Source organism: Peromyscus californicus, unplaced genomic scaffold, assembly GCF_007827085.1.
Source record: "Peromyscus californicus insignis strain IS unplaced genomic scaffold, ASM782708v3 Scaffold_20__1_contigs__length_68692818, whole genome shotgun sequence".
Lineage (NCBI taxonomy): Eukaryota > Metazoa > Chordata > Mammalia > Rodentia > Cricetidae > Peromyscus > Peromyscus californicus.
The window spans coordinates 53943256-53971038 of NW_026294503.1; the positions used below are offsets into that span (position 1 = coordinate 53943256).

General features: G+C 56.3%; 1 protein-coding gene across 6 annotated transcripts; it reads right to left on the bottom strand.

Moving 5' to 3' along the window:
* Positions 1–791: 791 nt before the first annotated feature.
* On the bottom strand, positions 792–26908 carry Plxnb2 (plexin B2). Of its 6 annotated transcripts, none has more exons than XM_052748624.1 (39): positions 26664–26908; positions 16806–16855; positions 16026–16072; positions 12227–13295; positions 11886–12068; positions 11674–11802; positions 10824–10924; positions 10621–10747; positions 10289–10442; positions 9474–9588; positions 9270–9378; positions 9074–9175; positions 8750–8842; positions 8396–8477; positions 8163–8323; positions 7922–8070; positions 7732–7840; positions 7466–7602; positions 7170–7340; positions 6709–6838; positions 6359–6586; positions 6087–6263; positions 5848–5987; positions 5646–5746; positions 5253–5482; positions 4970–5151; positions 4663–4729; positions 4413–4559; positions 4078–4234; positions 3873–3973; positions 3704–3788; positions 3388–3542; positions 3133–3293; positions 2911–3058; positions 2459–2523; positions 2255–2330; positions 1746–1820; positions 1497–1627; positions 792–1415 (listed from the first exon to the last, which is right to left on the bottom strand). In XM_052748624.1, the coding sequence occupies exons 4-38, from the start codon at positions 13280–13282 to the stop codon at positions 1523–1525; spliced, it is 5508 nt and encodes a 1835-aa protein (XP_052604584.1). In that variant the 5' UTR covers positions 13283–13295; positions 16026–16072; positions 16806–16855; positions 26664–26908; the 3' UTR covers positions 792–1415; positions 1497–1522. The 6 variants fall into 6 exon arrangements, with proteins under 6 accessions (XP_052604584.1, XP_052604585.1, XP_052604581.1 ...); XM_052748625.1 differs by having other exon boundaries at positions 792–1418; XM_052748621.1 differs by having other exon boundaries at positions 792–1627.
* Positions 26909–27783: the final 875 nt, after the last annotated feature.

Genomic DNA, 27783 nt, shown 5'->3' on the forward strand with positions numbered 1-27783 from the left:
CTCACAGAGATCCTCCTGGCTCTGCCTCTTGAGAGTGCTGTGTCACCACTACCCAGCTTGGCTGTAGACTTTTTTTTTTTTTTTTTTTGGTTTTTCGAGACAGGGTTTCTCTGTGCAGCTTTGCGCCTTTCCTGGGACTCACTTGGTAGCCCAGGCTGGCCTCGAACTCACAGAGATCCGCCTGCCTCTGCCTCCCGAGTGCTGGGATTAAAGGCGTGCGCCACCACCGCCCGGCAAGCCGTAGACTTTTTATCCTGTAACATCTTGCAGCATCTTGTGGCACCCAGCAGAAGCTGATCTCAAGGCCCCCTTGGAACTCAGTGCGCACACGATGTTCACACATATGTGCCCAGAAAACATGTGCCGTAAGGCGTCACCACACCTTGGAAACAGGTATGGAGGACCAGCCGGGTAGCTCAGAGGTGAAAGGAGCTTGCCACCAAGCCTGATGACCTGTGTTTGACCCCCAGAACCCGTAGGGTGGAAAGAAGCGACTCCCGAAGGAGCAAGTGTGGGGATACACGGTTAGGATCAAGCGCACACCCCTCCGACTCTTGTCATGTGGAAAAAAGGGTGAAGGAAAGTCAGGAGAGGGTGTAGAAGCTGAAGGCTGCCGAAGCCCAAGATACTACAACTAGCCTAATCCCTGTGTCCAGAGTGACCCCCGACTGGCCCCCATAGGGGCCTATTTTGGTATCCAGAAGGAGGCTGTGAGCAGCACAGGCCCAAGGGATGATGGGGCAAGGTGAGTAGGGACAGATGGGCAGCCCAAGGAGAAACCCAGCCAACCAGAGAGTGAAAAAGACAACTGTATTGGATTTACAATCAAGATTTACAAAAAGGGATGGGTGGTCCTGGGGGGGATGCTGCTCCAGCATCCCCAGATCCAGGCAGGGCCTCCAGGACAGCCTGTTTGACAGCTGAGACCAGGACCTCAGTTTTCTGGGTCCCTCTGGCCACCCGGGCCCCGACGTCTGACGTCCAGCTTGACCTTAGAGGTGGAGCCAGTGATGGCCCTCAAAGTCCACCTGGAGTGCCTGCGCCCCATGGGGAGGCTCAGGTGAGGTCAGGAAGGCATCGTACCGCTTTTTCTTCTCCTTCCATCTGGCAGACAGATCCAGTCCAGGAACTGGCCATGGGAGCTACAGGCCAAACTCAGGGTATCTGAGGAGGCTAGGCTGCTGGTGCATGGGAAGGGGAGGCCAAGGCTCCACTGCCCCCAGTGGCCCAGTGTGGCTTTGTAAGGCACATTTGCGAATTACTCAGGAGACAACACAGAGAACACCCGATGCTGGTGCCATTGGAAGGAGCTGGTGCTGACTCGGGCGCCCGGGCAGTATTGCTCAGGAGAAAGACGCTACAGTCTACAGGAGGTGGGCCCACTACGCCCACTCCAGACACCTTGGGTGCAGCCTCTACTGGAGAGAGAGAGAACTCAGCTACAGCCAGTGTAATCTCACGCCAAGGGGCTGCCCAAATGCCATGGTACCACACACCTGCGTCCTGAGGCAAGTGCTGATGGTCAGAGGTCTGTAACCTTGTTCTCAAGTGCAGCGGCAATCTGCTGCAGGCGGAAGGCCAATTGCATCTTCTGGGCTGCAGGGTCCTCCTCCAAAGCATTGATGATCTGGTGGGCCAGGGGTGGGGGCGGAGATGGACACAGAGGGGACCTGTCAGGTAACGGGCTGGGGTGGGGGTGGGGGGGCAGGCTGTCCTGCATTTCACCCCAGGGACACAGACCATACCTCGTCATAGTACTTTTGGGTGTACTGGTAAAGCTGGTGCAGTGCCACAAGTGTGTTCAAGGAGTCTGTGTGTGCCTGGGGAATGACAGGATTACTCAGTATGAGGGGGGGGGGGCGCTATGGGAGTCCCAAGACCAGTCCCACAGAACAGCAGGCTGTCATGTGTTGGCTGTGTGGCAACATCATAGATACACCAGTAAAAGGGTCATGCCCTGGTAAGGCCACATGCAAAGCCCATGCACACGGCAGTAGCTGCTCAGCCATAGGCAGGACAGCAGGTATGGCAGGGCCCTGAGCTACTCATTGCCTACACATCAGCCTCTACACACATGTTCGTTCGCCTCTTCCTAGGACTCAGCTACACTCAAGGCAGCTTGCCAGACCAACATGCCCACTCGGCCATCCTCTGCTTCCTTCATCATAGTAGTTTCGACCTCCACTGTGGTTCAGTGGCTGGCTCAACAGTGGGCAGGAGAGCCTTTGCTCTTGTGGAACTCTGTGGCTCTTACCCGGGAAATCTCTGCCAAGTGTGTGTTCATGTCTTGGTCGCTGACCTGCACCATCTGCCGGATGCCCTTATAGTAGCTGAAAGAGAAGAAGAGTTATGGATGAAGGCAGGAAGAGAGTCTAAGGGGAAGAAGGGGTGCCAGACAGACCCTGGGGTCTCTTAGGGATTCCCAGTCATTTCCCCGGCCCTGCTCCACATCACTCACTCCTCCACCATCTTCTTGTAGGTAGAGATCTCCTTGGCATACAGCAGCTTGTTGCTGGGAGAGTCCTGTGGAAGACAAAAGCCTTGACACTGGGCTGGGCTCAGCTACTAGGTCCTCACAAAGCAGGAGCGAGGCTCCTGCTCATCCTCTGCGTAAGAAAGCCCTGGAGGCTGGGGATGGTGGATGAGTAAAAAGGGACAGAAGCCCCATGGGAGGTGAGGGAAGGGAGGTGACCATCTTCATGGCAGCCCTGAAGCCCTGGTCACCTTCCACCTGCTTCTGTCCCCAACTTTAGCCCAAAATATATGAACCCACATTAAGACAAGCTTTTGGTATAATCCAAACTCACCCCATCTCAGCCATAGCCTTCTCCCTATGGACGCTGTCCAGACTAGACCCTCCACCCGTCCCGGGCAGTTGACCCGACTCTCTGATCCATGAGCCCTACTCACACGGCTCAGCTTGTGCTCTGTGCGGGTACAGGCATCCATGAAGGTCTGTGCAATCACTGACAGGGAGGCGTCCACCACTTCGTGGACGTGAACATCAAAGATGAAGTGAGGATTCTTCAGGATGTTCACCCAGAACCGGAGCGGTAAACTATGGCAGATGGGACAGAGAGTGAGGGGCTGTGCCGGGCCTATGGCAGGGGGCAGACGGGGCAGGGGCCTCACCTATTGGTTTTCCAAATATGGATGGTATCCTCATCCCGGATGTCATGCTTTTCTGCCTGCTCATCCAAGAAGTCAAAGAAGTACTTGACGGCGGGGGGTACTGCATGCCCGGGTGCCAGCACGCTTTGGAAAAAGTTGTCCACAAACTGCTGCAGTGTGCCCTGTAGAGGAGAGCGGCTCCGTGTGACCCCCTTGGGGCACAGCCCAGGCACCAGTGTGTGAGGAGGATGTGTGCCTGTGCGTGAGTGCCATCACCTTGACTGAGAGCAGCCGCGTCAGGTAGATCTCTGTGATGGCCTTGGTTCGCTCTTTCTCCTTCATGCTGCCGCGCTTGGACTTGCCTTCATCTACCTCATCTGTTGGCCTCACCAAGTGCCACACCCGGTTTTCCTCTTCCAGAAGGGCATGGCCTGTGGGGAGAGGGAGCTGAGGGATTCCAGCTCCAGTTTAAGGTAGGTGTGGCCTGAAGCTTGGTACGTAGGGCCCTAGGGTCCACTAGGTGGCAGCAAAAAGAGGTTACGGTCTTCACAGACCTTTTTCTATAAGGACAAGAAAGACAGCATAGACTCACGTTCCCCAGGCAGGTCCTGTTGGCTGTCTTCTGGCTGCTGGGAGACTCCCACCTTAGACAGGATGAGGGTGGCTCCATCCCGGACCTGGGAATAGAGTCATGAGGGATGGCTCTATTTCTACCGTGGGATCCAGTACTATTCCCCTGCCTGGGGCACCTCCACACTCACATTATAGTGCATAAGGGTGTTGATTCGTTTCCACCGGCCTTCCCGCTGAGAGGTAAGGTCCAAGTCAGATAGAATCTGAGCCGTGGACCCAGGACGCCATTCTGCAGAAGGACATAGCTCACTCAGTTCTGGAACCCAGGGCCACATGGCTGCCCGTACCCAGGAAGAGCTGGGCACGTGGGCCTCGTGAACAGGTAGTACTCACCGAGGACCACACTGTCAGGCTTGGGCCAGCAAGAGCAGGGTTGTGTACGGTACACCTGATCAATGATCTTCTCTTTGACCTGAGATATGGTGTCGCAGTTGAGGACCTTAACTGGGATGGCATTAATACCTTCATCCTGAACGATCACACTCACCGTCTACCAGGGAACACAAGATGAGAAGGACCAGCTGAGGGAGGACCCTTGTAACCACACCTCTGCACCAGAGAGACCCTACCCAGCCAGGACAACTTGGCTTCGTTCTGCTGAGTTCAGATATGGGGTCCAAGTCCTGGCTCAGCTTCCCCTTTGCAGCTCTTGGCTCTGGGGGACTTACCAGAGGTGCATATTCGACATCATCCCCAAGCAGCCCCGTGTCATTTAGGGTGTACTTGGCCTTCTTCTGCACAGCATCCACTGGTCCCTTTTCCACCTGGTGTTTGATGGCCTTGAAGAGCTTGTACAGGGGCTCACCTGCGCTGTCCTGGAGCAAAGGGGCCGTGTGAGTGGGAGGCATGGAACCGCCATTCACAGTGGGGCTGGACGGCACCAATTCACCCATCCCTGACCCTAGAGTTGGAGCTCACCTTGAGGTACTGGTATAGACAGATGGACATCCAGTTGGACAGCATCCTCTCCACCACTGTCTCAGACCTGAGGGTACACAGAGGTCTCATATTCCCAAGGCCCAGCTGGCTCCAGGACCCCACCACAATGCACATGTGAGCAGAAGGGCAGTGTGGCCCCGGCGGAGGGGCGTACCCATCCAGATTGGCTATGTAGCCGCTCAGACCAAGGGCGGTACAGAGTGGGATCTGGCTTTGTGTCTGTCCAAAGAAGCCCCGTCCCGCCCCACCCCACCCGTCACTCATACAGCCCCTATCACCCACAGACCTTCGCAGCATCAGCTTGGGGTTCTTGGCCACCACATACTGCTCCATGAGCTCCAGGAAGAGTGTGCGCATGATGTCTGTGTAGTACTCCAGCTTCCCGTGCAAGGCCACAGTCAGCAGTGACGCGAAGTAGACCTTGGCACGAGCTGAGAACTCACGCTGATTCTCTAGGGTGTGGATGAACTGCAGGGCGACCGGAGAGAGGACAGCTGAGCATCTGTGCTACAGCCTCGCCCCACCCTGACTCGGAGCCCCGCCGTGGCCTGGCCCCCCCCTCTGCTCACGTTGATGAGGAAGGACTTGCTGTTAAGCAGGTTGGAAAACTGGTAGAGGGCCTGTTCCACAACGGGCCGCCGTGACTCAGGAATGTCTAGCTTGCCAGTGATCATGACATCCTTGTCACCATCCTTGGAGGGCAGGAAGAAGACGCGGTCAGTGTAGGTCTTATAGTCCAGCGTGGGGATGCCCGCCTCGTGCACATCGTTTGTCTGGTCCTCCATCTCGATCATCAGGTCTGAGAAGAGAATTGAAGGCCAGAGTGAGGCATCCCTGGCCACCTCCCCCTGCTGCGCTTACCCATACCCCCTTGCAGTTTCGAGCCCTAAGAGGTGGCCTAAAAGATCCAGGGACTCTGAGCAGGGCAGCCTGTGGACCCACCTGCCGGAGGCAGCCCCTACCTGTGAATTCCTTCTTGCAGCGGTCACGCACACTCTCCTCCAAGCCTTCCAGCTGGGATTTAATCTTCTCATACTCACGCTCGGCCTGCTGGCTCTTCCTCCTGTTGAGCACAGAACAGCTCAGTCATCATCCATCGGCGGCTAGGGTCAGAGGGTCGGGTGCAAGAGGGATGAGGGGAGTGTTACCTGGGGCAGGACTCACCAGTAGCAGTAGATGGACACAGCAATGATAAACACCATGGGCACCATGACCAGAGGCAGGATGAGACTGAGCGGCACGTCACTCACTCGTGTGTCATACTCCACCCGGCCTAGCACCCACTCTCGAGAGCCAAACTTCACCTGTGTGGAAGCTAGGGCTCAGCGCAGGCAGGTGTAGGCAGCGGCGGCTTCTCCTGAGAGGGTCCCCAGGCCCTCCACAGCCCTCCCGCTCTCACGCACAATGAACTCAGGCAGGTTGTGTGCTGTGTCTCGCTTCTGCCGGCGCTTGGGTGGGGGCTGCACCTCGGGGGGTTCACAGTATAGGTCAGTCTCAGTCAGCGTCTTCATAATGCACCGCTCGGCACCCACAAACGCCTCAGCCTCCTCTAGCGTCATGGCCTTGTTCAGATTGGTTCCCTAGAGGGGGTTGGGGGTTGGGGGGGAGCAGAGGTCAGAATGATCAGCCAGAGTCCCTGCCCTGGACCGGGTCCCCGTGCTGTGGGTCTCCTTACCCGGGCATGGATGAGCTTGTTGACCTGCTTCTTGACACCACCTGTGAAGTTCTCAAAGGTGGGATCTGCCACATACTCGAAGGCACCAGCTTCAGTCCTGAGCAGGGCACGATGACCGTCCATCTGTATCAATGCAGTGAGGTTGTAAGCCTCAGGTTCTTCGGGGACAGCGGGGGACAAGAAGACGACCTTGGTGTCGTTGTAGAACACGTACTCAGTGCCTGTGATCTGTGGGATGGGTCCAAACACTTCAGGCGGCTTGATGAAGACCTTGCCCCTCCTGGTCCCCAGCTGCTCATGTTCCCTTTTAGAACTGAGCCCTCAGCCCACAGCAGGACAGCAGGACTGACCGTCACGGGCTCCAGGGACCCAGCCTCCCGCCGCCGTCGCCAGGACCTCAAGGGCTCCGCAATGACAACCATGGCAAACTTCTGGATGAGGCTGAAGCCCTGACCCGTAACGTTGATGCTCCGGCCACCACTGGGGGTTGGAGAGAAGCAGTCTGGAGTGAGTTCAGCCAGGCAATGGAGATGCTCCGCCAGCTTCCGGGTTCCACTCTATCAGCTCATCCCCCAGGTGGGAAGTGGCACAGTAATAATGTGACAAGTCAGAGGCAGGGGAAGTGGGGAAAGTGGCCCTGGTCTGACCCTGCCATCTGGGTTCTCAGGAGGAAGCCTGTCAGGGATCAGGGTGCAGTGGGGTTTTCCAGAGGATTCCTTCTCCTGCCCTGCCCAGCCCAGTTCTGCTACATTCCTCAGGTCAGCAGGCAGGGGGTGGGGGAGGCACTAGCCAGGAAGGGGAGGGGCCACACCTGACAAAGCTTCTCAGCGGCTCAAAGGCTCTTAGCACTGGGTTCTCACAGTAGGTGAAGGAGATGCCAGAGCTGGGCACTCGGGAGCCCCCATAGGAGATTTCTAGCACCACCTGGCCTGGATACAGCTGTGGACCTGTGATGCATTGCAGCTGTGCTCCAAACTTCGTCCTAGGGTGGGAGGTGCTTGTCAGTAGACCTGGCCAGTTCCACTGCCCCCGCTCCGCGGCAGACTCAGGCCTTCCCACCCTTTTCCCCAGGGTCAGGCAGGCTCAGCAGCCACGAGTAACACATACACTTCACAAGGGACGTTACTGAGTGTCACCCGCACATCTTCCTTGGAGCCTGTGTCCAGGTGAGTGCCATTGATGGTCAATGTGGTACCACCTGCCTGTGGCCCCTGTCGAGGCTCCACACTGAGAGGCTGGGGTTGCTGAGAGCAACACACATAGTTAGTGCCAAGGACCCAGGCCAGGGGTCACCAGATAGTGGTTATTGTTAGAAGCCAGCTGCTATGGAGTCAGTAGCAAAGGCTGGACTCACAGCTTGGTCAGGCACTTACTTGATAAGTGAACTGGACATGTGGTGGTGAATGGCCGAGTTTTCCATTAACATCCACCTCAATACCTCCCGTGAAAGGCATCTCCAAAGCCTCAATTGCACACACAATCCTGTCGACAGACAGAACCCAGTCAGCTCTTTACCACTGTATCATCTGCGCAGGGAACTCAGGCTGACGGCGGTTCACTCACCGGGTAGATACAGAGTACCATTTTGGTTCAAAGGCACAGTTTTGGCCAGCCACAGTGATCTTCTTGACATCATCTGCTGTGACACCCAAATTGGACCCATGGATGGTGACGAGGATGCCCCCACCCAGTGGGCCTGTCTCGGGCTGGATCTGAAATCGGCAGAGCCCGGGTGAGCGAATGGCTTGCGAAGATGAAGATGTGGGGATGGGGGACATACCGGTCAAGCTGCCACAAAACTCACCCTGGTAATCACTGGTGGCGGGCATTCGGAAGTAACATTGCTGCACAGAGCCTCATACACACACCTGTTCTGCCCACGGCACCACACACACCTGTAGGCAGGATCGGCAGCCAGACACAGGCTGCAGTCACTGCGGCCAAAGGAGCAGTTGTAGAGCGTCACTGTGGAGGAGAACGTATCCTTAGCTGTCCTTCTGTTTGGTCCCTCCCCCACCTTCCCCAGATGCCACCCACCTTGGAGCTTGCTGTCAATGTTCTTGTCGGAGGACTTCACGTACAGGTGAAGAGGCAGCGTCTCATTACCATCGTGGGATAGCTGCATGGGACACACAGGGACAAAGTGTACTTCCTGATACCCCCACAGCCATGGGAATCCCTCTACTGCCAAAGGTCAGGGAAGTCTGCCAGGTAGACAGGAATTGGTAAAGCATCGACACACATACCATGAGAAGAGGAGTATGTCTGGGGACATAGGCAGAGATGCCTGGAGACCACAAAGGCACAGGGCAGGAGGGACAAGACCCTGGCTAGGCTCCAGTCCTAGAGGCCAGACCCACCCTCCAGCCCTGAGACCAGTTGTAGCAGTACCTTTGGGGTCTTAAAAGAGAAGGCCTCTGGCTCCAGCATAGTCACAGTCGCCTCGAACTTCAGCAGGTCACTGCCCACAGAGAGGGAAGAGACCTAAATAAACAGAGGCCAGTCAGCATCCTCTAGGCAAGCCGGCACACTGTCTTGCCCCGCAGAGGCATAGAATCTGTGTCCCCAGGAGCTCCCAAAGAGCCCCCCTCCCTATCTCTAATGTCTGCCGAGTGCTCTCAGTGCTGAATGGAGACCCAGGGACCCCAACTCCAGGAAGATTCTCAAGCAAGCCCCTGCGACCGCCGGCTAGACTTCGCCCCAGGCCTTCTCTACCTGCACAGTGTCCAAGTTTTTGCCCTGGAAGGTCACTTCCGTCTCATGGTTCATGGGGATGACCAAAGGGCTAGGGGCCAGGAACTGGGGACAGTTGTCCTCCTGGGAGAGAGAGAGTGAGCACAAAGCTGGTGAGCTGGAGCGTCTCCTCCCACCTGTGGTCCTATCCACAGTTATACCCGAGTGGCTGGCTCACCATGTGGGCGCGGATGACTCCATCCTCTGGGTTGGCTGAGTCCTCGCGACACTCGTGCAACGACAGGCTCCACTGGCACACCCAGCGGTTGCTAGCGCAAGAGATGCACCTGGGCGAGAGGGTCGTGAGGGTGTAAGGGGCCCGGAGGAGGGGAGGGATGCAGGGGTGGGGAGGAGGGGGCCTCGAAAGGCAGCCAGGACTCACGGCAGGTTCTCCACCAGGCTCATAGCCTCTCTGCAGTCATAGAAAGGATACTGGTGGGAGGTGAGGAAGACATTGCCACGTCTGAAGAGGAGCTGGATGCTCACAGCCACATGGTCTGCAGAATGCAGGTGGGAAAACAGGGTCAGGCGGAGCTGGAGCAGAGGGTGGAGCTGGGCCTCCCCCAGCGCCCAGCTGAAAGCAGACCTGTGCTGGGGCCGTAGGATGCAATATGGATACCCCAGTCTGGAGGCTCAGCTGGCCTGCTGGTGCTGTCAGATCTGGGCTCTGGTCTCAGCTCCCAGGGCTAGGCTCGGCTTTCTCCCCTGGGCTTGGCTGCTTTCGCACCCTCTCTCTGTTCCCGCAAGTGCTGAGGGCAGTGGCTCCTCAGAGTCTGGGTGGGAGGGCCTCCCGGGTCCCTGCCCATATCACTCTGTGGCCTCATGGCCTTGTTACCCCCAACACTCAAGGGACAGACAGCTATAGCACCTGTCTTAGGGCCCAGATTAAGGCCTTCAGCCTCAGGAGACAGCTCCAGCTGCCTCGGGCTGGACACAGCAGTGAGGAGTGAGGGACCTCTGTGCAAATAACTTCCAGGGGCCTCCCCAGAACAGAGCACTCAGCCTTCAGGCCAAGACCAAGGTGCTCTCAACATTGGGATTTTTTTTCCCCCTCCCCAATAACAGCGGCCTGCATCCAGGATCAGCTCATACATGGTGCCCAGTGAACTACAATGTGAGAGCAGACTAGGAGAAGAAGCCGTGTGCAGGCCAAAGGAGGCTGTGCAGGTCCAGGGGCTAAAGAATATGAGATCTCACCTTGGCCTGGTGGCGTGCTGGGGATGTTGCTTGAGGAGTTACAGATGACGGTGTCCCCCTCTACCCGGGCACGGTGTGGCGGTGATTCACCAAAGAGGCACAGCAACTCATCCTCCTCCGTCAGGGTGGGTAGGGGGCTGACAGACAGCCGTACCTGCAGGGGGAGACACAATACCTAGAACCTGCCTTTCTGTCTAGGAGGCTCATGTGGTCCTGGGTACAAGGGCAACTTGTGGTTTCCTTGCTTCTCTGATAGCTCCCCGCCAGCAGCTAGCTGTGTAAGGAGAGCCCCACCTGGCCCTGCACACCACTGCCTGCCACCTGTCACACACCTCTCCTTGGGCCCGCCGGCTCATGTTCTGTGGATTGGCGTCGGTGATGGCCACACAGGACTTGTCCCGGCTCCAGAGCCAGTGGCCAGCTTCCTCGGCCCGTGAGCACTCAGCCTTCCTGGTACATCTGCAAGGGCAGAGGGTAACCTCAGCTCCAGTACCCTTGGGCCTCCAGGCCATCGGGGCAAGGACAAACTGCTCACCGTCCCTCGACGACACACCAGCCACAGTAAGGATCCTGGGAGTCACGGCACTGAGCACAGGTTAGGTAGCTCAGACACTCTTGCACTGGGAGCCGGAACACCTGGAAGTGAGACAGCAGGGCCATGGGGGAACGTGACTTACAGACACGGGGCCCGACCTTAGACACCAGACTCTCCTGGGACGACTGGCAGGGAATCCCCTGGGCCAATTCGGTGGTGGGGATTCATAACCACCTACAAGCTTAGGGCAGGATCAAAAAGGGAGACCTTGGCCGGGCGGTAGTGGCGCACACTTTTAATCCCAGCACCAGGGAGGCAGAGGTAGGCGGATCTCTGGAGGCCAGCCTGGTCTACAGAGCGAGATCCAGGATAGCCAGGGCTGTGACACAGAGAAACCCTGTCTCGGAAAAAACCGGCCCCGAGCCCCTAGCCAGGTGGTGGTGGCACACGCCTTTAATCCCAGCACTCGGGAGGCAGAGGCAGGCGGATCTCTGTGAGTTCAAGGCCAGCCTGGGCTACAGAGTGAATTCCAGGAAAGGCTCCAAAGCTACACAGAGAAACCCTGTCTCAACTCCCCCACCCCACCCCGTCTCAAAAGAAAAGAAATGAAAAGGGAAAACCTCCTTGAGAAAAGGAAGATTAGAGATATAGCTCAGTGATAAAGCACTTGCCTCCCATGCAAGAACTCCCTAGTTCTAATTCCTAGTGCTCAAAATAAAACCTCTGAAAAAATAACAATGGTGCTGTAAAGACTCAGACATGAGCTCAGACTCTGTCCAAGGCAAGGCTGGGCATACCCTCTAGGTAGGCCTGTTTCAAAATGGCCTTCTGGGGCCATCTTTGGGCTGACCTTGTCCTGGGTCATAGCATACAGACTGGACAGGTTTCCAGACAGTGCCAGGTCCTGCTTGATTTTCTTGTTGATGTCTACCGGGATAGAGCCATACTCTGCAGAAGTGCCATCTGGGGCAAGGTATACCTGTGAACACCAAGGCAGCCCATGAGAACGGGGGCATCGTGCCCAACTGGCCCCTCTGGGAACCGCTCTGCCGGGGGCAGTACCTTAAGGATCCGGCCATCCGAGGTGCCCAAGAAGGCAACAATATGGCCGTTCTCGGCAGTTACCGTCACCGCGGTCAGATTCAGGCCCCCACGGGACAGCAGGGCTGTGGCGTCAAGTCCGTCACGACTGCCCAGTGGATAGGGCAGATGCTCCGAACCACATGGGAAGCTCTCGCTGGCACCCTGTGGATCACAGCATCAGGACGGGTCCTTGTCTCTCTCCCAGGCTTTTCCCTACCAGGGCGCCAAGCTATAGGAATGAGACCCTGTCCTCCACAACACAAATATACTCTTGACACTCAAGGGGGAAACATACACCTAGGAACAGGCAAGACACGTACTAGCACATGGCCACCACACTGGATGTCTCCGTGGAAGGGCTTGTAGAAGGTGTCCCGGGCTGTCTCTAGGGGATCTGTGTAGCAGGTTTTACGGTTGACTTCCATCTTGGCATTGACTTCATCTAGTGGGAAAACACAGAGGCCTGCACCAGGCCCCCCACTGCTCCGGCCATCTCTGCTAAAGACGGCATAGAGTATCCTGCCAGCTACGGAAGCCGCTAGGCAGGTACCAAAGTCTTGGGGGTAACCGGGATCCAGACACCGCAGGTCCATCTCTACATAGGAGTAGTAGGAGGGGTCATCTTTGCACATGCGTGCCAGCAGTGTGCGGTTCCTGGCAGGGTGCTTGTCTTGCTGGTTGAAGATGAAGAAGACGTAGAGGCCATCCTCAAAGGCTGTAACGAACTGCTGAGTGTTAGTGGACAGGTAGCCAGCCTTGAAGGTGGTATGGTCTGAGTAGGCCTCGAAGGCCTCCCGGCCATCAGCCCTGTCCAGAAGGCGGGTGCTCACGATGATGCCGTTGTCGTGTGGCCCGTTGCCTTTGCCCACAAACAGCACACGGTCACCAGCAGGGCCCATGGCGCTCACCAGCCCTACTGTGGCCACTCTCTCATCGTTGCTGGCTACGAAGGACTTCTCGCCACTGCCGTCCTCATAGAAGAGGCGCACCGAGATATTGCTCAAGGCGCGCAGAGCACAGATGCCCTTGAAAAGGCTGCCGCACTCGACCAGGCGTTTCCCCGGTGGGTCGAGCAGCAGCAACTGGTTGACGTTGTCCGTGAGCACGGCTTCGTGGCACTGGCTAGCCTCTATGGGTGGTGTGCACTTCTTGTTATCCATGGCGGGGCCTGTGACCACATGCTGCTGGAGGTGCAGGTCAGCACTCAGCTGGTAGAGCGCGTTCACTGCCCCAACATATACCACACCTGAGGCCTCATCCACAACCAGGTGGTTCAGCTCTGTGTCACTGCGGAAACTCTCCGGCTTGCGGGACCGTAGGCTCAACCCTAGGCCCACCAGACCCAGGAAGGTCAGGGCCCAGAGTGACAGAGCCATTGCCCCCAGAACTCTGTGGGGAGAGACAGTAAGGGTCAGATAAGCCCAGGTCTCTCCTCATCCAGGCCCTGCCCTGTATGTCCAGAAAACAGGCCATAGAGGGACATAATCCCGAGGGGGCACCCAAGGGATAGGTCTAGGAAGACTCCTAGCTATTCATACACATTCCTCTGAAGAAGCTACAGGTGGTCTCGGAGTACAAACCCCAGACTTGTGGACATGTTGACCCATACTGCTTGAGACCAGGGCTGCAACTAAAGGCCCATGCACATGACCCAGGCAAGCACAGTCTATTTACGTCCACTTCCAGAGCTCCTCGGCCCAGGACGGCCCCAACTCCATTCATAGCTCATTTGCTGCTTCCTGGGGAGGGGTGAGCAGCATTAAATCCACCAGTTTAGAGAGGGGTGTGTGTGTGTGTGTGTGTGTGTGTGTGTGTGTTGACATGTAGATGCACGCACCATTTAGGATCCTGGGTCAAGAGTCCAACTGGAGGAAAATCTAGGGTCTCATGGGTGGACCCTGTGGACAGACCCAGCTTTGTCTCCTAGATGCCTGAAAATACCCTCAACTCCAGGACCTATTGGGTGTGCCTGAAACAGTATGACTGCCCATAGGGCACAAAAGCAAGGATGTCTCCAGAGGCTCTAATACCCCTTATTTAAGACCACTCTAGGGCTGGGGTAGACTTAAGAGCACCAGCTGCTTTTCCAGAGGACCTGAGTTCAATTCCCAGTGCTGAAATGGCAGCCCATAACCATCTGTAACTCTAGTCCCAGTGAATCTAACACCTTTTTTTTTTTTTTTTGGCCTCCACAGGTACCAGGCACACAGGTGATACACAGACATACATGCCAACAAAACACTCATACACATAAAATAAATTAAATTTAAATTAAAAAAGACTACCTCAAACATCACCTCTTGCATAGTCTTATTCCTCATAAAAAATTAAAATTTAAACATAAAAACGATTCTAGGTCACACTTTTCGGGCTCTGTAACTTTCCAGTCACAGATGAAGGAACAGCTTACCGAGAGGAAGTAACTTCCCTAAAGGCAGCCTGCATGGGGGGGGGCGGGCGGTTAGGAGGCTGACCTACCTCCGACTCCTGCTCTCTTTGAGAACTCCTAGCTGGTATCCCTCTCCTCCAAGAGGACCCTGCTCTGCCTGTTGTCAAAGACATCTCTGAACTGCGGGGGAAGCTGAGTATACTGGAATGAGGTCGTGGCTTTGCTCACCAGCGCTACAGCTCTGCCAGCTGTCCTATTCTATGCTATACCCCCTCATAAGCCTCCTCAGACCCAGGAGGTATAACCCACAGAGGAAGGAGCCGGGTGGTGGTGGTGGTGGTGGTGGCGCACTCCTTTAATCCCAGCACTCGGGAGGCAGAGCCAGGTGGATCTCTGTGAGTTCGAGGCCAGCCTGGTCTACAGAGTGAGATCCAGGACAGGCACCAAAACTACACAGAGAAATCCTGTCTCGAAAACACACACACACACACACACACACACAAAAGCATCGTATGTCCAAAAGAAAGTGTGGTGCAAAATGCAAGGGCAACCCCAGACCTCATTAAGAGACTAGGTTAGAGAGAAGTCAGTGGCTTCAGTCAGAGACAGGAAGACTTCACAAGCCCTTTAAGACCCAGCCCACTCTAAGATTCTAAGGCCTGCCTCAGAACCTGGAGCAGCATCCAGATTCCAGCCCCATGGGGACAGTCCTGTGGTTTTACTAACCAATTTCCATCCCAGGTTTCTCCATGCAAGTCCACTCCCCAAAGGCCACCATACCAAGGCCTGATTGCCAGAGCCTGCTTGTTCAGGCTTATAGATGTAGCTCACCGGTTCTAACTCACCAAATTGCTGCAGCTTGTCAGCTCCCAGGAGCAGAGAATGAATGGAATGTTCCCAGCCAGAAGGGGGTGGAAGGGGGTGAGGCGTGGGCGTGGGAGGAGCTACAGTCTCAGCACAGCTGAAACCTAACCAGCCACCCTCTTTAAAATGTGGTTGTGCCAGCCTCCGCCCCTGACCTCTACTGGTGGTTAAGCTCAAGGCTTGAACCTAGAGCTAACCAGCTAGGGAACCCGCTCTCTACTCTTTACTCTGGAAACTCTCTACTCTTTCCACCTTCTCCAGCTGCCCTCCACGGGCCTCCCTAGGAGACCTGCCAGGTGGGCTTCTCTCCAATTAATCTCAGGCAGGGGACTGACCACCTCCTCCCTATGCTTGGCGCTCACACTCTTGGGAAGCTCACACATCTTCGGCACTCCTACACACCCAGAAACCAAGGTAGTGGGATAAGGAAGCTCCAGTCCCAGTGTCTTCTGGGTGATAAAAGGGACCTGGATTGTATTCTACAGGTGGCAGCTCCCTTCCACTTCCTGGACAAACAAGGCCTAGAGTGACCTGCCTGGCCAGGCCCAGGAGCAAAGAGCACCTGACCTCGACAGTGCTCTGGCAGTACAAGCTGGAGGCGCCAGACAGAGCCAACTAAAGCTTCCTGCCGCTGATGTTCCTGGAATGGGAGGGCAAGCGCAGGAACTTCCTGTTTTGGACTAAATCCAGGACCCCTGTTTGCCTGGCTGGTGGGGATTTCCTCAGGGGTACCAGTTAGCCCTCCTCCTCCTCCTCCTCCTGAAGTTTGGAGGTGCACTTCCAAGAAGCCACATGCACAGAGGAGCAGCCTCAGGGCCCCACAATGGATGGTTTTCAGCACTCCTGGGCTTATTGCACTCACTCACCAAAGCACCAGTGGTCTCAGTCTCTGTTTTAGACTGGCATCAGGACTCTGGAGGAGGCAAAGAGAGATAGAGAGCAGTCACTCTGGGTGGCTGTCCCGACTCCACCTATCTCCTCCTCTATCTTCTCACTCCCAGTAAGGCTCTCCTTCAGATACTCCCAGGCACCCAGCCCAGCTTCTAAAGCAAGCACATTGACCTGGTCTTTGCAAAACATAAGTCATGCTACTTTCTCTTCTGCTCAGAAGCAGGTAGCTTCTTTCCACTGTAAATCTATGGTACTATCTGCTCTTTAAAACTACAAGCATAGGGGCTGGAGAGATGGCTCAGAGGTTAAGAGCACTGGCTTTTCTTCCAGAGGACCTGAGTTCAATTCCCAGCACCCACATGGTGGCTCACAACCATCTATAATGAGATCTGATGCCTTCTTCTGGCCTGCAGACATACATGCAGGCAGACCACTGTATACATAATGAATAAATAAATTTAAAACAAACAAACAAAAAAATCCAAAACTACAAGCATAACCAGGCGGTAGTGGCGTACACCTTTAATCCCAGCACTCGGGGATTAAGGGCGGCAGAGGCAGATGGATCTCTGTGTTGGAGGCCAGCCTGGTCTACCAAAGTGAGTTCCAGGACAGCCACAGCTATACAGAGAAACCCTGTCTCAAACAGACGAACGAACAAAAACCGAAATCAAAAGAACCAAAAACAAACCAACCAACCCAAAACACTGTTTCTGAAAAAACAGGCATACCCACAACAGGGCAATTCTACTTACTAGCTGGGTGACCTTGGGCAAGTTAACTTCTCTGTGCCTCATTTCCCCATCTGCAAAATGGACACAGTAATAATAAGTTAACCCTAGGCGTTATAAAGATTAAATGAATTCATTCATGAAAAGCCTGCGAGTGTTACATTGTAGCACTCAGCAGCTCTCTCTCTATTGTATTCCTCCTTCTCCTAGAAGCAGTCCTTGGAAGCCCAGAGGGAAATACAGACCAAGGGTAACTTCTTAGCAGGTTTGTTGGAGGGAGCAATTTGGCAACTCATCCAGCTGCCAGCCAGAGGATACTCCAGGGAAAATGCATGGCAAAGGGTCTACGCCAACATACCAAGATCCCACATCACCCACTTCTACCAGTGTGCTAGCTCCCGGGTTCTCTAAGCCTTCAACCCAACCTGAAAACTGTGGGGGAACTTTAGGGACAAGGAGGAAGTACACCCAGGCATAGTTGAGACACTACAAGCCTGTCCTTAGCCTTGCTGGCCCAACTGGCTACACTTCTAGGCAGTGTCCACCTCCAACCCTACCAAGACTCCCCACTTGCTCTGCGTAGCATGGTTCCCCTAGCCCATACCCTCAGATAGTTGATCCAGATCTGGACCTATGGTGAGTCCAAGTAGTCCATCACGCCCCACATTGTGGTGTCTTCAGCCCCTAACCTGGTCAAGGGGCTGCATGGGGCAGAGGGCATCTTTTTGCCCCCAATACTCAATACAGCATTTGTAACACGAACCAACAGTCTGCTCTTCAGACACAGCAGCCAGAAACAGGACAGCATCAGCCCCATGAGAATTCTGGGACCAGGCAGGCGTTGACTGCTGCTAGCAGAAGCCTTGTACTAACACCTTCATGCAGACATACCACCTACAGCCTCTCTGTGCCTGGGGGCAGCTCTAGCTTCCTCTGGCCCCTGTCCCTCAGCCTCCTCTAGCTCTAGAATTCTCACAGCAGACCATCTAGGTTCCAGTTATCCATTAGGGGGGTCTCCTGAAGGTAAGGCCAAGGGAGGATGGCCTATTCTAAGCAACTTTGTCATACATACTTCAGAAGGGTCTGAAGAGCCACCCATTGACCAATCAGGGCCCACCATTCAGACTCCACTGAAGGCAGGCCAGCTGTCTCCTCCTCTATCAGGATTCTCTGAGCTACCACTTCTTAGATAGAAAACTAACATTGATACTACAATTCTAGGTCACTAAGCCCTGGGCTGATGCTCCCAACCAGTCACCTCTGTCTCCCAGGATTGCCCCCTCCCCAAGAGCCCAGACACAGAACTCGGCCTCAGCCCTGTAGGGCTCTGGTTCGAATCTAGTACTGCCTCTTTCTGGCAGAGTAACACGGACTACTTACAAAGCTGCTCTGTGTGGTTTCCCCATATGTAGGTTGGATATAATAATAATAATACCCACTTCAGAGAGCTGGGCAACGATGTACCCTCCAGCACCCAGACAGCAGTCGCTCATTCTCTATCATCTTCCCCAGGGAGCCCTATGTGGGCCAAGTCCGACCCAGGGATGAGGATGGGGGCGGGGGCGGGGCGACCAGTGGAAATGCAGTGTTGAGGGATGAGAGCACATGTAGCCAGTGCCAGCTCCCAGGTCTGAAACTTAACAGTCTCTCTCTTCGGCCAGAATTCTGAGGGCGAGCACATTCTGGACTGTTTGGTAAGCAACAAAAGCCCCTCGTCAGCTGGATGCTCTGAGGCTTCCCTCTTCGGGTTCCTCTTCTCCAGGCCTCTCTTGAGGCCAATTCCATGGTGCACCGGGTAGTGGGGGTGGGAGACGGCGGACATGACACTACCAGTTAAGTTCCCTAACTCTAGGACAGCCTCGCAGAGCAGGGTTAGATAGAGTTGGGGTTCGTTTCTTAGTGTGAGTGGCTTTTTAAGGCTCAGATCAAATCAACGTTGTGGAAGTGTGGCCCAACCGGAGATCAGAGCTGGGATCTCCCCCAGGGACCAAGACAGCAAACCAGAGACACCAGGGACCGGCAGGGAGATGGTAACGATTCCCACTAAAGCCAGGATTCTAACAAGTAGGGTGGGAATCGCACCACCCCCAGGACGGGACAGGGGAGCCCAATCAGCGGACTACAATCCAGGGGCGCAGGGCCACAGAGAAACCGATGCCGCCCCTCCCCCGCCGCAGCTGGCAGCCATGAGGCGGGGCGTCCGCTCTCGGAAAGCTACGAAAATCTGCAATTAGCTGCGAGCGTTAAACAAATCAGGAGAGACAAAACAGGCCGCGGCGCCCGCAAATCCAAGCCTTCGCTGTTTTCAAAACAAGCCTGAGGGAGGGGCTGCGACAAGGGTCTGCGCGGAGCTCGACGCCTCTCGGAGCACCGCAGCCACCGACGCGGTGGTGTCGCACCCGGAACCGACGACTGGATCGTCGTAGAAGACCCCGAGGGGGGCGCGATCTGTGCCCGAGTACCCGGCTCCACCCACCTGACAACCTGGTCAGAGTACAGTCCAGGAGGCTTGGTCGATTCCCGAACCCCGGAGCCAGCCCTGGCCTCATTCCTCGTAGGTGTCAGGGCCCCTCCCCCAGCGCCGTTTCCGCCAGACTCCTCTGGGATCACAAGCCGGTTACCTGGGAACTGCCCTGGAGGCGGACCCCAGACGTGAACGAGGACGCGCGGCCGAAGCTCCCCGCCAGGGGCATGGCCACGCCCACGGTCCTAGAACCCGGGGGGTCAGGCCCCCCGCGCTCTAATCAGGACTGCTTCCACATTTTGGCCCCGCACCCCAGCGCGCACCTAGAGGGGAACACGTGGATTGCGCTTTTGGCGCCAGCCTCACCAGGTCGGGGAAACTCACAAGGCGATGGGCAGGTGGGAGCCCAACCTCGGGTGACAATGGCAGCGGAGGCCACCGTCAAGAGCCAAGAGCCATATCCCTGCGGTGCTGATTGGGTGTCAGAAACAGCCGAAGGCAGGACCGGCCATTACCTACCCAAGTCCTCCAAGCCGAGGAAGACAAGCAATGCGAGGCTCCGCCCCACTGCCGGTAGCTCCGCCCCCGCCCAGGGTCAGTTCCAGGGCTCGGCCCCCGAACCAGGGGTCAGCTAACCAAGCGCGACCTTGTCTTCCAGCAGCCTCAGGCCAGACCACGGGGATATCCGCCCTGACTCCTCACGGGAAAAGCCAGCCCTAAGGAAACTGTGCCACCTGACCTGGAACAGGGGTGGGGCTCCAGGGAAAGACTGATGTGCTAACCTGAGTCAGGGCTCCGAACCTCTCACAGGGCTCAGAGTAAAGGCTGCCTCCTAAGCAGAGGGTGTCTGCAGCCTTTCCCCATAAATCCAAGCCCTAGGATCTTTAGGCCCACCCATGCCCCCACCGTCAGTCTCTAGGCCAGCCCGACCCAGATCGTCCACTCCTTTCCCTCTCCGGCTGAGTGCATCCAACAAAGCCATCTCTCTGTCTGAGGCTTAATCTCCCAGGATCTCCACTATCGGCCATGGCCCTCAGGTGCCTCAAGAACTAACCTGTCAAAGCCCCAAGGGCTTCTTCAAGTCTCCTCTTCCCTTCCTTAGAGCCAGCTGCAGCCTCTGTATATTGCGGGGGAACTGAAGCTGGGTACCCCACACTGCCAACCATTGAGCTGGCTGGCTCCCCATGACCAACTGCCCGCCCCCATCCCTAGGTTTAAAGCCCCAGCCACCAGTGTCTTGCCTGGGCATGGGAGAGCCACTCTGGGATCTCTAGCATTCCCCTCTTTACCAAGCTACACTGCCAGCCTCCAGATTCATCACTCTGTGGATTTACTGTGCTCCTGGAGGACCCCCAAACCCAGCAAACGGAGGGAGGTCACAAATGGTTCCTGTCTCCATCACCACCATAGTCAGCTCATCCTGGACTGGGAATGTTCAGACAGATGTCAGTCATAGGAAGGGCTCGGATGGGGACTTGAGGACCCTGCGCTGCCTGCCGGTTACCATGTTTACCTTCCTATTCCACTTCTGGGCACTCCTGCCCCACCTACATACACCTCTTCTACCCTTTCCCAGCTCACTCGAGTACTGGCTAGATGCTGCTGCTAGCCAGGGCAGCCTGAAGCTCATGGAGGCTGCAGTTTGCTCAGAACCAGTTCCACAGAGTCCCTCCCGAGATTCAGCAGGGGTGGGGGTTGGGGGGGGTGCAATTCAGTGGCATGGGGGCGGATGGGTGAGGGCCTGAATGAGTGAGGAGCCAACAAGGCCTGTAATCTCCCTGTCAGCCTGTCAGTGTCTCATCGGTCACCCTAGCCCCTCCTCCCCCATCACTGTTGAACCCTACAATTAGCTTAGGGCACCTCGCCAAGCCTGGGTGCCAGCCACCACTCACACATGACCACACATGTACAGGCACACACATGTCCATGGTGTTGCCAGTCTTGCCAGCAGGAAGGTCTTGCCCCAACACCTAGAATCAATTCCCAGGCATGACCTAAGGGGCTGTGAAAATGGGGGATATACATAGGTCCCCATACTGGGTCATCCCAGGATGCCCTAAGAGATTTGTTGGAGCTGGGAGGGCAGGGGTTGGCCTTGAGGGAGGGAGCTGCTCACTGGTGATTGTCCCATCCACATTAACCCGGGGCCCTGGCAGGCACATGGTACTTTATGGAGTGCTGGAAAGAGTCTGAGGGTGAAATGAGTGAGCAGGGCTCCATGTCTAAGTGACACAATGGGTCAGGCACTCAAGGCCTAGGAGGGACGAGGGCCTGGGATTTTCCAATGAGGAAATGCCCAGCTTGGAGTGTGAGTTGATCCTGGTATGTACATGGGGTGGGGAATTTGGAGCCCCTAGACCCAGTTTCTTCCCCTGTTTGGTGAGAAGCATGACACATCAGGTCCCTCTGGAGTCTCCTTTAAGTCTACATGGTACACCTGGAGGAGGTGAAGAGATGTGTTCCAGGGAGCACTCCTGGACAAGGGAGGGGCTGCCTAGATCCCTCCTCCTTCTGACATAGGGTTTTTGGCAGAGGCATCCCAGGGTAATATTCCAAATCAGGCCTGAGGTTAAGGTGGAGGTAGGCAGGCTGAACCTCCCGCTCCTAAGGCCAGTCTAGGGAAATATTTCTGAGGCTGGAGTAGTGAGTGGGTCATTCCAGAGCCTTTTCTCTTCTGTCACCCACCCCTCATCCCTGGCAGCTTACCCAGCTCAATTTAAAATAGCTGCTCCTACTTGCTGGGCAGGGAAGAGGTGCCCCGGTATCAAGTGCATGATGGTGAGGCAGAGTGTGACCCACAGCAGGGTGCTTCTGTGTCCCAGGGTAACTGCTATCTTCTACAAAGAGGGCAGAAAGCCCTCAGCCTCTGAACCACACAAATGCCACCTGGTTCCTCCCGAACTAGACAGACCCTTAGGACAGCTCTTGTGCTGGAGCTGTCCTAAGACCCAGCAACTTGCCTGCGTTTAAAAAAAAAAAAGGGGGGGGCCGGGCGGTGGTGGCGCACGCCTTTAATCCCAGCACTCGGGAGGCAGAGCCAGGCGGATCTCTGTGAGTTCGAGGCCAGCCTGGTCTCCAAAGCGAGTTCCAGGAAAGGCGCAAAGCTACACAGAGAAACCCTGTCTCAAAAAACCAAAAAAAAAAAAAAAAAAAAGGTTAGGGCGCTGGGAGGTGGCAGTGGCGCATGCCTTTAATCCCAGCACTTGGGAGGCAGAGCCAGGCAGATCTCTATGAGTTCGAGGCCAGCCTGATCTACAGAGTGAGATCCAGGACAGGCACCAAAACTACATGGAGAAACCTTGTCTCGAAAAACAACAACAAAAACAAACAACAACAACAAAAAAGGTCAGGGCTCTTGAGGATGGAGTGTCAATCACAGAACATCCTCTTAACCAGTCACCCATGCACTGTTGAGGAACTCTAAGGTGGCCTGAGACTTCTATGATGTGGGACCGAAGAGAATAGGAAGTGTTCTTCCCCTGAAAAGACTTAATAGGTTCCTAATGTATCCCCCAGGCACATCCCTACATTTGGCATGAACCCATCACCAAGTCTACAGGTGGACCAATGCAGGACACAGGTGGTATGCCAGTTCAGAGGCCACAGACCAGAGCGACCCCAAGGAAAGAGAACTCTAGCCCTGTACACAGCCAACCCTCTTACATAAGAGCTCCCCAAAGCTGTCTTGACACAGAAAACCATCTGAAAGGTCAACATTAATGCTTGTTCCTTTCTTTTTCACCCAGGGCCCCCCACGGGAACTACTGAACAGCTGCGCCAGAGGGACCCCTGCCTCCAAGTACTTGGTCCCTGTGTCCAGACAGAACATGCCCCAGGCCAGGCTGCTGGGCTGATGGAAGAGCTGGAGTTAGAACTAAGGATATACATATAGAAGCTACCTCTCCCCACTTCCTCTCCTTGAGGCCTAGAGCCGGGTTCCAGAAAGGGGAACTGCTGGGTTTCTGAAGTCCAGGGGCCTGGAGCTGAAGACGAAAGAGGGTGTGGGCACCAAGCCCTGCCCTGCCCCCAGGCACAGTGTCCCAATCCAGGTTGAGCCCCTTCTGTGTGTAGTCCACTGGGACCCCAGGCAGCTCAGGTGTGAACTCAGCAGTCCACAGGGACACCCCAGGGAAGGCTGCCAGCCACGAGGGAGGCAAGGAGCCAGGCTGGGGGAGGGGACTGCAGAGGCGGGACCACAGAGTGACAAAAGACAGGAAATAGTGCTACCAGCTCCAAGTCTGGACCGGCTTGGGATCTTCCCAGGGACAAGACTGTCACTGTGAGGTGGTTCAGATCCACTCCAGTCCCCGACCACCTGGGAGTTGGGTCCAATCACTGTCACAGGTTGATGAATTTCAGAGTAAGGAAGGCCCCCCCTGGGGTTGGGGTACAGGAAGGATAGCAGAGGCCTATCAGATGCTCTAATGGGGTAGAAGGGTCAGTGGGATGTTCCAGAGGCAGCACCCGTGTAGTCAGAGAGCTGAGGACAGGGCAGAGTCCTTGCTCTGTCAACAGACACAGGGAGCAAGAGCCTCACACAGCTGGGGGGTAGAGAGCAGAGCAGAAGCTATCTGGGGATATGAAACCATGGAGAGGAAGAAAGAGAAGTCACATGAGGTCTGGAAAGAGAAGAGCTGGGGCAGCTGCCCCTAATACCCTATTCTGAACCGTGCCCCCCCCCACAACACACACACTTCAGCCCTTCCCAGACTATAATTAGTCAGAACCCAGCCCCACCCCACCCACAACCCCACCCTAAACACAAACAGCCATTAGTCCTAGGGGAGGGGCTCTACCCAGCCCCTACCCCTATCTAATCACCCAATGGCTTGGCACAGAAGGATGGTGAGGCTAATAGGGGCAGCCTCATCCTCATCCACAGGCTCTCCAGAGCCTTGACTACCAGGCCTTGGTTGAAGTTCTAATCAACTTACACCCCTTTCCCTCATCAGGCCAGTCCTTTTACAAGAGGTCTTCGACAGGGACAAAAAGCTTACTCACTGAATATCAAGAGCAAGTTGGGGGGCTGGAAGCAGCAAGAGGGACAGAAGAGGAGTGACATAAGCAAGGAGTGCCTGACTGCAGGGTGACAATCCTCAGTGGCAGAAAGGTAGGCAAGTAGTCTTGCCTAGCCTTGCCTACATCCAACATCCCTGAGGAACCATTAGCACTGACCATCAGGAGAGGTACGAGGCAGAGGACACATCATGGGGATGTCCTAGAACAGCTAGAGATCTGGTAGGGGGGACATGTGCCATATGGACGCCTCTGTAGGCTGTCAGCCCAGCCCAATCCTTTCCAATCCAATCTCTTCTGCTCCACTAGCAGGGGCCGGGGCCAAGTCCCTGGGCTTCCTGCCCTTGGCCATCAGCTGCTGGCTCTACCTCCCAAAGTGGTACCCATGCAGGCTCCTGGGCAGTCATGAGCCCCAGGAGCCAACTCAGGAACATCCCAATGGCTCCTTGTGGGGACCTCTATCCGCTCACCTGTGGGATGTCCTGACCAATATCACATCCCAGTGTGGGGGTGGGGGGAAGGCAGCCCCTCAGTGAGCAGCTGGTCAGTGAGAAGACAGGAAGGTAGCCTGAAGTTTAGCTCCAGGAGTGTGACCCATCCAAGGTGCATGGTTTGGGGGAGTAAACCTGGTCTTCCACCTAGCTCTGAAATACTTCCTGCCTCATGGGCTCTCTCAGAGGAGCCTGAGCAGATTCCAGGCTGGGCAGGGCTCACAAAGGAGCCGACCTTGAGGACCTTCTCCAACCCAAGGTGACACATGCCCTCCTACCCCGCCCCTGACTGGTCTGAGCAGCCATGGGAGGGAGGTGGTGGAGCTGCCTGGACTTGCCAGCCCCGCCCTCCTGGGGTTCTCTACCCCGCCCTCCTGGGGTTCGCAACTCACGGCCCGGAAGTGGGTCCCTTTAGCCTCCCCTCCAGCTTCAGCCTCCTCTTTGGGTAGCTGGAATCGCTGGACTCGGCTGGATAATCCAAAATAATTCCTCCTTGGCAGGCAGCCCGTGGGGGAGGGGGAAACTCACATTCCAAACTCTTGTTTTTCTAAGTAACTTCCCTGAGTTCCTGGGGCTAGGAACCTCTGGCCAGTCCTCAGGCCTCCCCAACTCCATGGCAGGGTTTGAGACTGGGTGCCCAAGGCTCCGTAGTCTACCTGCTTATTTCTCAGTCTTCTCTAGCAATTTCGATACAACACAATAAGGTTTGGCACATTCCACAAAACACCTCATATGCTCGCCCTACTTTCGTAGGGACTTCACCTTCTGACCAAAGAGCAAGAACTCTTCCGCACCGGCAGTCCAGCTTTCTGATGGTATTCCCTATGTGCCAGGGTAGCATCCGGGTGTGGGATCAGGCTGACAGCTCCCACCCTCAAGGTGTGTGTGGGCAGTCTGGGAAGTTCAGCTTTAAAACCATCAATACAGACGGAAGACAGACATTAGTGGGGGCACTCCCCAAGGCAAATGAGGGCCCTGAGAGCTTCCGTTCCCCCAGAACATTACACTGGCTTTGGGGCCTGGCTTCGGCTCCAGTTCTGACCACCACCACCATGGTGGCCACTGGCCGACCTCCCTTCCTGCCTTCTCGAAGGAGCTAGAAAGAGGAGTTAAGTGACGTGGCCAGAAACTCTAGGATTCTTAAGCTCAGAAACCCCCAGACAGGGAGAAAGGACCCACCCACACACAAATCTGCCACACAGCCTGACCAGAGGAACAGTAAGGGCACATGCAGGAGAGCTCCCTGCAGAAGGTATATGGAAGTGAAGGGCTAGACTGTGAAAGCACCCTCCAAGTTCTAAGCCCTCTGTACCCTAGTATCCGTCCAAACACCACAACAACGAACTACACTAGAAGCTGCCGAAACCTTGCCGGGAGGCGTGGGGCCTCACCAGGTACTACTGTTGGTTCTCTCTGTCCCTTGTTCCCTGTCCCAGAAGGTGTGGGGGCTGCTGTGGTTGTGCACCCCTGGAAAAAAGCCCCCACAGAGCCTGGCTCTGCGCAGGCTTAGCTTGAGAACTGGGGCCTGGGGGTCCGGCACAACAGGGATGACTCGCTCTGGTCCATCGATTCGGCGGCGAAGAGGTAGGGGCGCCGGCCGTGAGAGAGGCTTTGAAACTACACCCGGTAGGGTGCAGCTCCACTGGGTCTCTGGGACCCGGCCTGCCAGGCCAGTCAACCAACATCCCGGCGCGCAGGACCTCGTCGCCAACCGGTGGGGCAGGAGCAGCCAGGCCCAGCCGGTTGGACAGACAGACACAGGGCAAAGACGCAGGCCCGCGTCGCCCTCGGCGCAGCGGCACTGCCCTAGCACCCCCGCGTCTGGGGGCGCAAGCCGAGGCCGAGCGGCGTGAACGGCGAAGCCTGGGCCTGCGCGACGCCCCCCGCAGTTCCCGTCCCCAAGTGCGGTACCTGCTCCTCCGCAGCCGTCGCTCGATGGCGCCGGGGCCGCGCTCTGCGTTGCGCTCCGGCCCGCGCGGCTGCCATGGAGACGGGCCTTTGTGTGGCCGAGGAGGGGCCGGAGCGCGCGGGAGCCGCCGGCCCCGCCCCCGCCAGGGGAGAAGGAGGGCGGGGAGGACAGGGGCGGGCGAGAGGGAGGGACGAGACTAAGGGATAGAAGATAGCCGAGGAAGGGTAGGAGGGGCGCCTGGCGTCCCTAACGCACCCCGCGTTTCCCCCGACTCAGAGCCACTTAAGCGCACTGCTTTGCTTGGAGGTTCGCGCCTGTAGCAATCCGCGCGCCCTGCCTGCTGCAGTCGCGTCCCCCCACTTCCCCACCACCCCCGCCGCCCCGTCATCAGAGGAGTTTGCTGAGGCTGGGCACCACCCCGGGAGTGCCCCAGGCCGAACTGAATGGCGCACGCGGCCGGGCACTAGCGGGTGGCTTCGGCAGGGCCAGACCGAGGCCTCAAGTGTTCTTCTTTGAGATGGGCGGGGCGCAAGGAATCTCACCACCAGATTGGCAACAGGCGGACCACGCTCATGCCGTTCCCGTTCCCGAGGGTGAGGGCTGCTGGACCTTGATTCTTTCTCCGGGATCCTAGCCGCTCAGTCTGCCACAGAAAAGCTGAAACTCTGCCCTCCTTCCTGGTCCCCCAGCCTAGCACATCTGGGCCTTACTGACCTGCAAGTCTTCATCTATAGGGTGGGACAGGCCCACTCCCTAGGGTTCCTACTTCTGGTCTCCCAAGTCACCCATGCAGTGGTCCCATGGATCTTTAACATGGCAATGATCCCGCTGCCTCGGAACAGGGTTTGGGACTAGTCCCCAAACCTTGGCTGGTGTGTACCCTGGATATATCTATCTCCTCCACCAAAATTTGCCCTCCTTGAAGACTGCCTATTCCCTCAGGCATCTCCTCCCCAACTTTGGGGATCTGTCCCAAGTCTTAAGCCTTCCCGAGCCAAGACTTTACAAATCTGAGGACTTCTGTTCTCTAAGCAAGTGGGCTTGCCCCATCACCAGCCAGGCTTTGTCCACACTACCTTCCTCCCTCCACCAACAGCCCCCTCCCCTCCACACACACCCCAA

Excerpts from the sequence above, each read along its gene's own strand:
- Plxnb2 (XM_052748626.1), bottom strand. The coding sequence starts at position 13,282 with ATGGCTCTGTCACTCTGGGCCCTGACCTTCCTGGGTCTGGTGGGCCTA. Across the intron at positions 9,379-9,473 it reads AGCCTGGTGGAGAACCTGCC|GTGCATCTCTTGCGCTAGCA; the intron begins GTGAGTCCTGGC and ends CCTCTCGCCCAG. Across the intron at positions 8,843-9,073 it reads AAAACTTGGACACTGTGCAG|GTCTCTTCCCTCTCTGTGGG; the intron begins GTAGAGAAGGCC and ends CTGTTTATTTAG.